Source organism: Hordeum vulgare, chromosome 7H (assembly GCF_904849725.1).
Source record: "Hordeum vulgare subsp. vulgare chromosome 7H, MorexV3_pseudomolecules_assembly, whole genome shotgun sequence".
Taxonomy (NCBI): Eukaryota; Viridiplantae; Streptophyta; class Magnoliopsida; order Poales; family Poaceae; genus Hordeum; species Hordeum vulgare.
In genome coordinates, this window is record NC_058524.1 from 9,371,975 (window position 1) to 9,385,722 (window position 13,748).

Sequence of the window (13,748 nt, forward strand, 5' to 3'; positions counted from 1 at the left end):
GAGTTTTCCTTTTTTTTTTGCAAATTTTCATTCCAAATTCATGAAAAGTTTGGTGTTCATCGAATTCAAAATATATTCATCAATGTATAAAAATGTTCAACAAATAAGAATTTATCATGAAAATAAATTAACAGATCATCATATTAAAAATGCATCAAAATTAAAGAGCATTGAAGTCAAAAATATATTCATTAAATTTAAAATTTGTTCATCGATTTCAGATAATGTTGTGCATTTTGAAATTTGTTCACAGAATTCAAAATTTGTTCATCTTTTTTTCTAAAAAAATCTTGAATATAGTTTTGTTTATTAAGTTCAAAAGACAATTCATCCAATTGTAATTTGTTTATCAAATAACTGTTTTTCAACATTATTGGAAAACGTTCATTCAAATTCGTAAAATGTTCACTATCTTGAAATCACGTTATTTTGTACTATTCATTTTTTTAAATTTGGAACTTTTTAATATTCTAAATTATTTTGAAGAAGCAAAATTTAAAAAGAACAAGATTATAAAAAAACGAGGCGTCCATCCCTCCTCATCGGCAAGCCAACTAGGGGCGCACTGGAGGGGAGGGGTTGTGTGCAACCCTAGCAAACTATGTGTTGCCTCTGCGTTCACACAACCTGTTGTGCTCGGGATCCATGGTTGGATAGACCTTCGAGATGGCCCGCTAAACTCCGTCCCTACGCTGGCAGGGTCTGCCATGATGTTCTTTTCTTCACGGCATCATGTCGCTCTTGGGGTGCTGCATTATGCTCATACCCAAACAAATATACCTTTTGCACCGGATTTCCTGCTCTCCTCGTCCAATTCAATGCATGTGTTGAAGCTCCTAATCTCCCATCTAACAATGATCATCACGAGCTACACACATGTGACGCCCTCGGCTTAATCGTACGTTAATCATACACGCAAATGCGTACGACCAAACCCAAGGACTCACGGGAAGATATCACAACACAACTCTAGACACAAATAAAATAACATCAGCTTCATATTACAAGCCAGGGGCCTCGAGGGCTAGAATACGAAAGCTCGATAAACACACGAGTCAGCGGAAGCAACAAATATCTGAGTACAGACATAAAACATGGGGTGCCTTAGAGAAGGCTAGCACAAAAGATACAACGATCGAACGAGGCGAGGCCTCCTGCCTGGGAACCTCCTAACTACTCCTGATCATCAGCGGCCTCCACGTAGTAGTAGGCACCGTCGGGGTAGCAGTCGTCGGCGGCGGGGACCTCCATCTCCTGGGCTCCATCATCTGGTCGCAGCAAACGGATCAAGGGGACAAGGGGGAAGCAAAGCAGCGGTGAGTACTCATCCAAAGTACTCGCAAGTCTTACATCAGAACTATTCTAATTATGCATCAGTATCAAAGAAGGGGGTTTATATGTGGACTGACTGCAGCAATGCGAGAATAGAGAGAGAAGGCCTAGTCCTATCGAAGACTAGCATCCTCAGGGTCTTGCAGCAACAGACGAGAGTAGAACAGGGGTAAAACATAAATAGTCATATTGTTGCAGCAATATTAAAGTGAGGTCACACCTAAAGATCCTCCCTCGACTCCCTGCGAGGAAGCAATCCCGAGGCAAACTAACTCCAGTTAAGTAACAATTGTAGTTGTAAAAGATCGGGGCACAACTCCAAATCGTCCTGTAACCGTGGACACGGCTATCTGAATAGTTAATTTTCATCCCTGCAGGGGTGCACGACATGTCCCGTCACGCTCGATAACACTCTGGCCGGACATACTTTTCTGGGTCCTGCCCGGCCTCGGAATATCGACACGTCGCAGCCCCACCTAAGACTAATCAGAGAGGCCAGCCCGCCGGTCTAAATCCTAAGCACAAAGGGTTCGTGGGCCCAGTTCCCCTTCACGCTCCTGCACGTGGCGTGGGCGGCCGACGTCAGTCCTAGCATCCCTTAATCACAAGCGCGATGCATCTCGGGACCACTCGGGCGCGCGCCGCTACATTGCTGGCATCTGAAAAGCTTCGGCTGTTACCGCGACGACGAGTACCCATAATTCTTCCTGCGTAGCCGGTTAGTGCGAAAAGGTCTCCGACCAACCCAGATCAAATACCCAAATCCATTAGCATTTTAATTAGGCCAGCAACACAGTCTCACGGGAATCCACCCGTCTTACAACTAATCACCGAAGATCCCAGTAACATGGTTGAGTAACTGTGTGGTTGTAACATTGGGGGAATCCGAGGTATCACCCTCGTTGGATTCCGAACGATGTACCCGTCAAGGTGGGCTTAGAGGAATCACCCTCGGGGGTCCCACGCTCGCGGGGTGGCACGACAGAGACGTCATCGGGAATGGTGAAAGAGGAATCACCCTCGATAACCACGACCGACTAGCTATACTACAGAGATATCATCAGGAGTACTTAGCGAGGTGTCACCCTCGGTACCCGATAGTATCTCTGTAGCGTCGTACAACAAAGGGGGTGAATGTGATGTGTCGGGTCTGGCTCGTCGATCAGAGATCGAGATTAGAAAACAAGCGGGGCAACTGAACTACGGGGTGTGAGGGGATGACTGCTCCACCTATACTAAGCATATTTAAAGTACAGGACTGAAAGTAGCAATTTATCAAAAATAGGCTATGCATCAGATATAGGAGCTAACTACAACAGTAGCAAAATACTAATGCAAGCAGTAGGAAGAAAGACATAGGCGATATAGGAATGATCAAGGGGAGTTTGCTTGCCTTGCTGCTCTGCGGCAAAGGACTGATCGGCAGGGTCGTAGATGTACCCGGCAGCAGCGTCAGTCTCGGGGTCTACCGGTAAGAAGAGGGGGAAGAAACAATAAATAATAGCACCGATGCAACACAAAACATGACATGGCAAGATGCAGGCTAGACATGAACTAACGCAGCAACATCCGTCATAGACGGGTCGGAAGAATATCTGACGATATTTTCCGGGTCTCGGGCTACTACCGGTTATACTCGAAACGATGGAAACGTTCCAAGTTTTCTATGCTAGGGACGCGTGACAGACGAACGGGCCGTGTATCCGGGTTCGTCTCGCTTTGCTGATCAACTTTCATGTTGAAAATATTTCGATCTGACTTACGGATTATTTTATATTAATTTTCAAAGTTTTATTAATTATTTAGGAATTAAAAACAGATTTAAAAGATTTAATAAAATCCTATTATGACATCATCGCGATGTCAGGCTGACATCAACATTTGACTGGTCAACTGACCAGCGGGTCCCGAACGTCATAGACACAAGTTTTATTTAAGATTAAATATTAATTAATCAGATTAATTTAGTGGGGGACCCGCGTGTCATACTCTAATTATTCTAATTAATTAATTTAACTAATATATCTATTTATTTATTTATTTAATAAAAACATTATTTCTATTTTTTTATATTAACTATCGCGTGGGGCCTCCCTGTCATAGACAGCGGGTGCATTGGCCCCACCGGTAAGTGACCCCAGGCCATTTACTCATCTTTTTATTATTAGATACCTAACCGTGCAAATACCGTATTCCTCTAAATATCCATATACACAAATACATACATCACATCTCATACATACATACATACATACATACATACGCATCTAATACATCATTTATTTTTATTTCTTTTCTCTCTCAACACTCATCTCTCTCTCTCTCTCTGTTAACACACATAGAACAACTCTGTGCTAACTCCACCTAGAAGAACCGAAAGTTCGAATCCTCCTACCGGAGTCTACCGTCGACGGATCGAGGTCCCGTTTGCCGGAACGGAACCGGGACGGTGAGGAGATCGACACGGTGGGAGGAGCCCGAGGAGGGGCTCACCGACGGTGACGAGACGGCCCGATGAAGCCGGAGTTCGCGGGAAGGGGCGGAGGAGACGGCGTGGTTCCGGTGGTGAAGGGGACGGTGATGATGGTGGTGACGTGCCGGCGAGGGGGAGCCGGCCGGATCCGACGAGGTGATGACGTCTCCCTGCCCGGTCCCTCCCGGACCGAGCGGGAGAAGGCCGACGGGGGCCGGGGCTCGCCGCGGGAAGAAGGACCGAGGGGGGGTCGGGGCTCGCCGCGGGAAGAAGGAGGCCGAGGGGCTCGCCGGGGGAGGAGGAGGCCGTGAGGGGGGGGGGCGCCGGTGCCGGCGGGGTGACCAAGGGGCCGCCGGCGGGAGGGGCCCGACGGGAGGGGGAGGAGGTGGAGAGGAGGGGCACGGGCGAGCCGGCGCTGGGGGCGGTCGCCGGTGGGAGAGTAGCAGGGGAGGGGCGACGGGATGAGAGAGGTGGAGGAGGGATCGACAGGGGAGGGGGGCGTGGGGGAGGGGGGCGTGGGGGAGGGAGAGAGATTTGGCGTGGGGGAGGGAGAGAGTCACCGGAGGAGAGGAGGGTCCTCTCGTGGTGGGGGGGGGGTTGTCGGTGGGGGTGGGGGAACCGAGACGAGGGAGTGGGGAGGGGGGGGGGGGCGCTGGCGGCGCTGGGAAGGGGAGGGAGTAGCGAGGGGGGGTGGCGGCACCCAGGAGGGGCTCTAGGGTTTGGGTGGATGGGCCGGTGGGGCGAGGTGGGCTGGCCAGCTGGGCCCTTTGGCCCAGCTCGGCCAGGGGGTGGGGGTTGCTTTTTTTTTTGTTGCTTTGTTTTGTTTTATTTTGTTTTCTTTTTCCCTTTTCTATTATTTCTTTCTTTCATTATTTATTTTACTAATTGATTTTATTTTTTTAAATACTTTCTTTTATTATACTTTCTTTTTCAATTTATTATACATACTTCTAAATCTCTCTTTCATATACATATTCCTTTAATATTTATAACGAACTTATAAAGTACTTTCCTTTTGTTTTCAAATTTGGAATCCGGACAGACTCGAATCAACGCGGGTCTGAGATGGGAATTCGATGACGTGGCATCATTAGCGGTTGATCACTGTAGCTTAATTACAATAATTACTGTAGCAAAAGTCGAGGATGTCACAACACATGTGAGGTCATTGATCCAAATAACAAGAACATTGCCCTTTGCTGCCATTCCTCAAGAAATTTATCAGGAGATGTATTTTGTTGGCATTTCCTGTGGTATACTAATTTGATACCGTGCTGGATATTGTCTTATTGTTGATGTATTCAGCGTTTCGAGGTTTAATTTCTCCCCCACGTCTACCATTCAACGGTGATTTTGAGTCTGGGAGGGAGTTCTACTTTATTGGCACTTTGACGGCTCCCCTTGCATCACCCAACTCACACCTCCTTGTCAGTACTGCAACCTCCATATTTGATTGGCTACCCAGAAGTGACACTTGGTCTGAACTCCAGCTTTCTGATGCATCGATAGAACATATTGTGGAATTCAATGGTCAGCTCATCGCCATGGACGATTGTTATAAGATTCACACTTTGTAGTTGTCCCCCTACCTTGGTCTGCGGGAGATAATAAGTAAGTGGGTTGGTGACCTGGCCCCAAGCTCGTACGCAACACCATGGCTAGTGGTCTGCGGTGATATGCTTCTCATGGTTTCCTGTTTCGAGAAAATGAGCCCAGGCTGCTCAGTACTACCACCTTGACATGTCGACCAGCCCTCCAAAATGGGTGGAGGTAAACCAGCTGGATAATTGAGCACTCTTTGTTGGGGTTGACGTGAGGAGTCGGTCTTTTTTTCGCATGAGCCTGGAAAGACGGGGAGGGGGGAGCAAGTGGCATAAATCTTGAAGGTATTATGTCAGCGAGGAGGACGATGCTCCTTGCCAACGTAGGAACCCCTCACAACTGAAATGAGGTGTGTCTCAACCTTTGCGAGTTGCATCTCCATTGTGTCTTCAATCAATCTCTCCGATAAGCTGAATAAAATGTAGGGCTTCCGTTACCTCAGATATTTCCTTCAGGTTTTTATGCTAGGCCTGGCTCAGTGCAACCCACTGAACAAGAGAATTTGGACAAAGGGCTTAATGGGACGATGGTTCTAGCTGCGAAGACTTGAGTTAAAATAATTTTAGTTCCATAGCATGAGAGCATAGATCCAAGACAATATATAAACGGGGGATTTTATCAATCATGTCATGCTCTAGTAATTTATACAGTAGCACGAGACCGTTCCAAGAAACCGTTAAATGTAATGAAGAACAAGTACTTGATGCAAATCTTGTTGATATGATCTAGCTGAACAGCAGTCAAGATTACAAACTATAAGTTCCACAATAAGTATGGAGTTGAGGCCAGCCCTTAAAAGTTGATTTTTTTTAAAAGGAGGATTACTTCATGCTGCCATTTTATTAACAAAGCTGTTCAAAACAAGTGCAACCCCCAACGGGACCAATAAGGTCTCACAAAAATAGGGAAAATTACATGCCACCAACGGCCGAATAACGATAGATTATGATGACTAAACACCTAGCCTATTAGTATGCTGCCATCCATATCGGTTGAATATATTGAGTGCTACCTTCTCCCACCGGCTGCACCCAATAACCATAATCTTTCTGGACTCCGCAGGCGTGAGTAACGATCACATACGGATCCAAGCAGTAGCTCTGTAGATGTTTCTTCTTGTTAAATATGATATCACTTCTCCAATTTCATATAGCCCAAAGCATGGCACAAATTTCTACTCGAATGTGTCTAGCTGTGATGATATCTACTCCATTGAGCCACGTCCCAAATAACGTGTTCATACTCATTGGAGGAGTAATGTTGAAAGCTATATGAATAGTACTCCATCGAAGTCTTGCCAAAGGGCATTCGAGAAAGAGGTGTTTAATAGTCTTGTTATGATCACAAAAGCAACATCTAGTATTACCAACCCATTTTTGTTTAACCAAGTTATCCTTCGTAATTATCACTCCTTTGTGGACAAACCACATGAAAATCTTAATCTTGAATGGTACTTTAATTTTCCATATGTGTGGAGAAGTTTATTCCGGCATTGATAAGGTCTAGATACATTGATTTCACTAAGAACCTACCACTTGTAGTTAATCTCCAATGAATTGTGTGTGGTTGGTCCGACAAATGAACTTCCTTCAATCGACGGACTAGATGGAGCCACGAATTCCAACTTTCGCCCACCAGAGATCTCCTAAATTGAATGTTAAGAGGAACTGCTTGCATAATTGTAGTAACATAAGAATCCTTACGTTATACAATATCATATAAAGCCGGATGTTGTGTGGTTAGAGGCGACTCTCCTAAACACGTATCTTCCCAAAACCTGGTTATGTTACCATTTCCAATGTGAAACTTCACTTTGTGGAAAAAAGCTTCCTATGTTCTTATTAAGCCTTTTCAGAATGGTGAATCTGAAGGTTTCACTCTAACTTGAGCCAAGGTTTTAGATTGCATTGCGTAGAATTTGTACCCATGTACCTTTTGTCTCCACTGATAATCTAAATAGCCATTTGCTCAATAGACATTTATTTTTAATTTGTAAATTCTCAATCCCTAACCCACCTTGCTCTTTGGGTCTGCACATCATCTCTCATTTAGCCGGTCCATATTTCATTTTACTATCATCACTTTGCCAAAAAAACCTGGATCGATAGAAATCTAGTCTTTTCCGTACCCCTACTGGTATTTTAAAGAATCATAATAAAAACATAGGCAAACTTGTTAATACTGAATTTATCAACACCAGTCGGCCTCTATAAGACATAAGCCTACACTTCCAGCAATTTAGTACTTTTTCAAACCGATCCTCTATACTCTTCGATTCCTTAATTATTAGTGAGTTTCCGACGATGAATAGGGATGCCCAAGTAATTAAACGGGAGAGAACCAACAAGCCATACAATCTGAGTTATGTATTTACATATGATTTTTAAAGTGCTACTCATAGTCAAAGTTCTAAAACGTTTGATAAAGGCTTGTCTAAAACATCAGTTATTTGTGATATAAGGTAGTATACAAGATTACAAAATGGGTTTCACAAAAGGATGAAACCTGGATCTATGCTGATCTATGCTGGGCATGTAAAGTGATGACCGATGAGTCATATGGATTACCCATGTTGCATGACAGCCAGATAATATGTGCCAAAAGGTATATTTGATGATCATCCAAGATAAGAATTGTAGCACCACCTAACACAATCATACCAAATGATCAGTTAGAAAAGGAAAACAAAACGGACACTTTACCAGAGCTATCTAGGAAAGGAATGGGATGCAGCAAATCATGCCATGCTTATAGCTATAAATAGAATACAATGAAGATCCTCATCTATCATCCTTCAATCAAAATATATATAAGTAGTGATCTAGACGCTCTTATATTTCAAAGAAAACTGGCAACCGGCCATCATGAAGACCTCGTTCATCCTCGCTCTCCTCACCCTCACAGAGACCAACACTGTTGCGCAGCTGGACACTACCTGTAGCCAGGGCTCCGGACAATCTCAGCAGCAACAACAACCATGGCAACAATGGCGGCAACAGATGGACCCATCCGTGGAATTCTTGCGGGGCCAGTGCAACACAATGACATTGCCATTTGTCCAGTCACGTATGTGGCAACTTAGCAGCTGCCATATAATGCGACACCAGTGCTGCCAGCAGCTAGCACATATCCCGGAGCAGTTCAGGTGCCAGACCATCCACATCGTTTCTCAAGCTATCACGCGGCCGCAGCCGCAGCCGCAGCCCCAAGCTCCGCTTGAGATAATGAAGATGTCGCTTCAGACCTTGCCGTCGATGTGCAACGTGTATGTCCCGGCATACTGCAATCGCCATGACATCCCTATGGCCAGATGTAGCGGTGGACGGTTTTGTCAATCAATGTAGTGGTAGGAAAAATAAAAGTGCCTAGCATGATCGCGTGGCCATGAGCAAAAATAGGAGTGACAGTGCTCGTCGATTGATGCATCCGAGCTGAGGAGTACTTTTCTTAGTGGAGCCTATGAGCTTTTTTTTTTTTTTGATTGAAGTGGAGCCTATGAGCTAGGCTGAGGTCCCGACCTTGCACAAGTAAATGTGCTTGGGCCAAAGCAAAGAAGCCCAGCCTTGAAGCGTAGCTGGTACTGCTGGCCCAATCTGTATTCCTAATGGAGCAGTTGGTACGTCCTTCGCTTCGTACCCCCACCCCACCGATCGAACCTTCCATCGATTTATTCAGCGCTAACACCCACCCCACCGATCGAAGTCAGGGCATTCGATTTTTGTAAATTAACCGTTCCTTGCAGTTCCCTCCGGCAGTCAGAGAGCCGATTGATTCCCACTTATGCATAGCGTGACCCTTAAATAATCTTATTTTTCCGTTTGGATAACTTTCGTAATTTTGTGCTAATTGTACACAAAGTTGTTTTCAATCTCAACATTTTCTGTGCTTGTTGTGAAAGATGTTTTTCCTTTTTTTTCGCTGAAGATATTTGCTCTGTTGCACATTAGAAAGCTTGTCACACTTCCTGCAAAAAATAAGAAAAAAAAACTCATCTCGGATTTCTCCCAAGCCGCTCCAACCGTTCCTTCTTCTAGTAACCCACGAGCGCACTTCTTCAGAAAGAGACTGAGTTCATAAAAAAAACAAGGGGCGCGACTGGTTGGAGCATGGAGGATCGTTAGAGCAACTCTAGCAGACCCCGCATCCCACCTTGATTCATAAAATAACCGTCAAAATACGGGCCGGGACAGAAAAACCAGCCCGATCAGACCTCGTATCCCGCCCCGGCCAGCAAAAAAATTTAGGGGGCGCGGCAAAATCCCGACCCCAAACCAGGAAAACGCGGGTTTCCCCCTCGCGGCTGCGGTGCCCTGCATATAAGCGGAAGCGGTTGGTGGAGGGACATTTCACCCCGCGCTTTCTCCCACCAACCACCTCTCCTCTCCCCCCCCCCCCCCCGCGCCGTCGGCGGCCACCGCCCAAGATTCTGGCGACATCAGCCGACAGGAGCACGTCGGAAGGCCGCCACGCGCACGAGGCCTCCCCTCCCTTCCCCCCTGCGTCGGCGGGTAGCCGGATTTGCAGATCTGTGGCACTTCATCGCGGGCCGCCGAATTTGGCTTTTTCCGGCCCCCGGTTGCTGCCCCAGGCGATGGAGTGGTCGGGGAGAATCTCCCGCAGCCCAGGCAAGGGCGCATCGCCGCATGCAGGCACGAGTTCGTCCGCCCGCCCCCGCCGAAGGTTTGCGGGCATGGACTCGTCTGGCCGTCCACCGGGCTCGGCGCTCGCGCAACGTCTTTGTGGCCTGCCGATGCCGCTCGTAGAGTGCGATGACTGCCCGCGCCAAGTGCTGCGGCTCACTTCGGGCACGCCGAAGCACCCCGGATGGGTGTTCTACAAATGCGAAAACGACGGGGTACGTGCACTTGCGGTAGCTCGTTCCATATCTCATTCTTTAGTTCAATTGCGGTAGATCACTTCGAGCTTGCTCATTCTTTTGTGTAGGACGATGGATGCTTACTTTGGTTTTGGGAAGGCCAATACATTGATTTGTTGATAGAAAGAAACTTAATAGATGTTAGTGCACTCCTTAGTACAATCGAAGGCAATGATGCGACTGCATGTGCAACTAGAGGGGAAGCAACGTCTACTTCTTTGGAACCAAAGATGAAGAATGAAGAAAGCAAGATCAAGAATGCGTAGATCAACAATGAGTGCATGGAGAATATGTGGGGAACGTCGCATGGGAAACAAAAAATTTTCCTACGCGCACGAAGACCTATCATAGTGATGTCCATCTACGAGAGGGGATATTCGATCTACGTACCCTTGTAGACCGCACAGCAGAAGCGTTAGTGAACGCGGTTGATGTAGTGGAACGTCCTCACGTCCCTCGATCCGCCCCGCGAACCGTCCCGCGATCAGTCCCACGATATAGTGCCGAACGGACGGCATCTCCGCGTTCAGCACACGTACAGCTCGACGATGATCTCGGCCTTCTTGATCCAGCAAGAGAGACAGAGAGGTAGATGAGTTCTCCGGCAGCGTGACGGTGCTCCGGAGGTTGGTGGTGATCTAATCTCAGCAGGGCTCCGCCCGAGCTCCGCAGAAACGCGATCTAGAGGTAAAACCGTGGAGATATGTGGTCGGGCTGCCGTGGCAAAGTTGTCTCAAATCAGCCCTAAAACCTCCGTATATATAGGGGGAAGAGGGGGAGCCTTGCCTTGGGGCTCAAGGAGCCCCAAGGGGGTCGGCCAAGCCAAGGGGGGGAGTCCTCCCCTTCCAAACCGAATCCAACTAGGTTTGGAAGGTGGAGTCCTTCCCCTTTTTCCCACCTCCTCTTTTTTCTTCTTTTCTCTTTGATTTTCTTCCTATGGCGCATAGGGCCTTCTTGGGCTGTCCCACCAGCCCACTAAGGGCTGGTGCGCCACCCCCAAGGCCTATGGGCTTCCCCGGGGTGGGTTGCCCCCCCCCGGTGAACACCCGGAACCCATTCGTCATTTCCGGTAACTCCGAAAACCTTCCGGTAATCAAATGAGGTCATCCTATATATCAATCTTCGTTTCCGGACCATTCCGGAAACCCTCGTGACGTCCATGATCTCATCCGGGACTCCGAACAACATTCGGTAACCAACCATATAACTCAAATATGCATTAAACAACGTCGAACCTTAAGTGTGCAGACCCTGCGGGTTCGATAACTATGCAGACATGACCCGAGTGACTCCTCGGTCAATATCCAATAGCGGGACCTGGATGCCCATATTGGATCCCACATATTCTACGAAGATCTTATCATTTGAACCTCAGTGCCAAGGATTCATATAATCCCGTATGTCATTCCCTTTGTCCTTCGGTATGTTACTTGCCCGAGATTCGATCGTCAGTATCCCCATACCTATTTCAATCTCGTTTACCGGCAAGTCTCTTTACTCGTTCCGTAATACAAAATCCCGCAACTTAAACTAAGTCACATTGCTTGCAAGGCTTGTGTGTGATGTTGTATTACCGAGTGGGCCCCGAGATACCTCTCCGTCACACGGAGTGACAAATCCCAGTCTCAATGCATACTAACTCAACGAACACCTTCGGAGATACTTGTAGAGCATCTTTATAGTCACCCAGTTACGTTGTGATGTTTGATACACACAAAGCATTCCTCCGGTGTCAGTGAGTTATATGATCTCATGGTCATAGGAACAAATACTTGACATGCAGAAAATAGTAGCAACAAAATGACACGATCAACATGCTACGTCTATTAGTTTGGGTCTAGTCCATCACATGATTCTCCTAATAATGTGATCCCGTTATCAAGTGACAACACTTGCCTATGGTCAGGAAACCTTGACCATCTTTGATCAACGAGCTAGTCAACTAGAGGCTTACTAGGGACAGTGTTTTGTCTATGTATCCACACATGCACTCTGTTTCCAATCAATGCAATTATAGCATGGATAATAAAGGATTATCATGAACTAAGAAATATAATAATAACTAATTTATTATTGCCTCTAGGGAATATTTCCAACGGTCTCCCACTTGCACTAGAGTCAATAATCTAGTTCACATCACCATGTGATTTCAACGAATCCAACACCCATATAGTTCTGGGGTCTGATCACGTCTTGCTCGTGAGAGAGGTTTTAGTCAACGGTTCTGAAACTTTCAGATCCTTGCGTTCTTTACAAATCTTTATGTCATCTTATAGATGCTGCTACTACGTGCTATTCGGAAATGCTCCAAATATCTACTCTACTATACGAATCCATTTCACTACTCATAGTTATTCAGATTAGTGTCAAAGCTTGCATCGACGTAGCCCTTTACGACGAACTCTTTAACCACCTCCATAATCGAGAAAAATTCCTTAGTCTATTTAGTTACTAAGGATAACTTTGACCACTGATCAGTGATTCAATCCTGGATCACTCTGTGTACCTCTTAACAGACTTGCTGCAAGGCACACATCAGGTGCGGTACTCAGCATGGCATACTTTAGAGTCTACGGCTAAGGCATAGAAGACGACCTTCGTCTATTCTCTTTATTCTGCCGTGGTCGGGTTTTGAGTCTTACTCAAATTCACACCTTACAACGCAACCAAGAACTCCTTCTTTGCTGATCTATTTTGAACTCTTTCAAAAACTTGTCAAGGCATGCATCTTGTTGAAACTTCCATTAAGCGCTTTTAATCTATCTACATACATCTTTGATGCTCAACGTTCAAGTAGCGCAATCCAGGTATTCCTTTGAAAAACTCCTTTCAAACAACCTTGTATGCTTCACAGAAATTCTACATTACTTCTGATCCACAATATGTCAACCACATATACTTATCAGAAATTCTATAGTGCTCCCACTCACTTCTTTGGAAATACAAGTTTCTCATAAACCTTGTACAAACCCAAAATCTTTGATCATCTCATCAAAGTGTATATTCCAACTCCGAGATGCTTGCACCAGTCCATTGAAGGATCACTGGAGCTTGCATACTTGCTAGTATCTTTAGGATCGACAAAACCTCCTGGTTGTATCACATACAATGTTTGCTCAAGTAAACCGTCGAGGAAACAATGTTTTGACATCCTACGTGCAATATTTCATAAATAATGCAGCAACTACTAACATAATTCTAACAGACTTTCAGCATCGTTACGAGTGAGAAAGTCTCATCATAGTCAACTGTTTGATCTTGTCGGAAACATCTTTGCGACAAGTCGAGCTTTTCTTAATAGTGACTTATCACCATCATCGTCTGTCTTCCTTTTAAAGATCCATCTTTACTCAATAGTCTTATGACCATCAAGTAGTTCTTCCAAAGTCCACACTTTGTTTTCATACATGGATCCTCTCTCGGATTTCATGGCTTCCAGCCATTTGTCAGAATCCGGGCCCACCA

General features: G+C 45.9%; 1 protein-coding gene and 1 pseudogene across 1 annotated transcript; both read left to right on the top strand.

Moving 5' to 3' along the window:
• Positions 1-401: 401 nt before the first annotated feature.
• Positions 402-5,689, top strand: LOC123407992 (annotated as a pseudogene).
• A 2,492-nt stretch (positions 5,690-8,181) lies between these two features.
• Positions 8,182-8,881, top strand: LOC123411788 (avenin-like b3). The gene has a single exon (XM_045104751.1). It carries the CDS (start codon positions 8,272-8,274, stop codon positions 8,749-8,751), a length of 480 nt encoding a protein of 159 aa, XP_044960686.1. The 5' UTR covers positions 8,182-8,271; the 3' UTR covers positions 8,752-8,881.
• The last annotated feature ends 4,867 nt before the right edge of the window (positions 8,882-13,748 follow it).

Coding starts and splice junctions, on each gene's coding strand:
- LOC123411788 (XM_045104751.1), top strand. CDS start 8,272: ATGAAGACCTCGTTCATCCTCGCTCTCCTCACCCTCACAGAGACCAAC.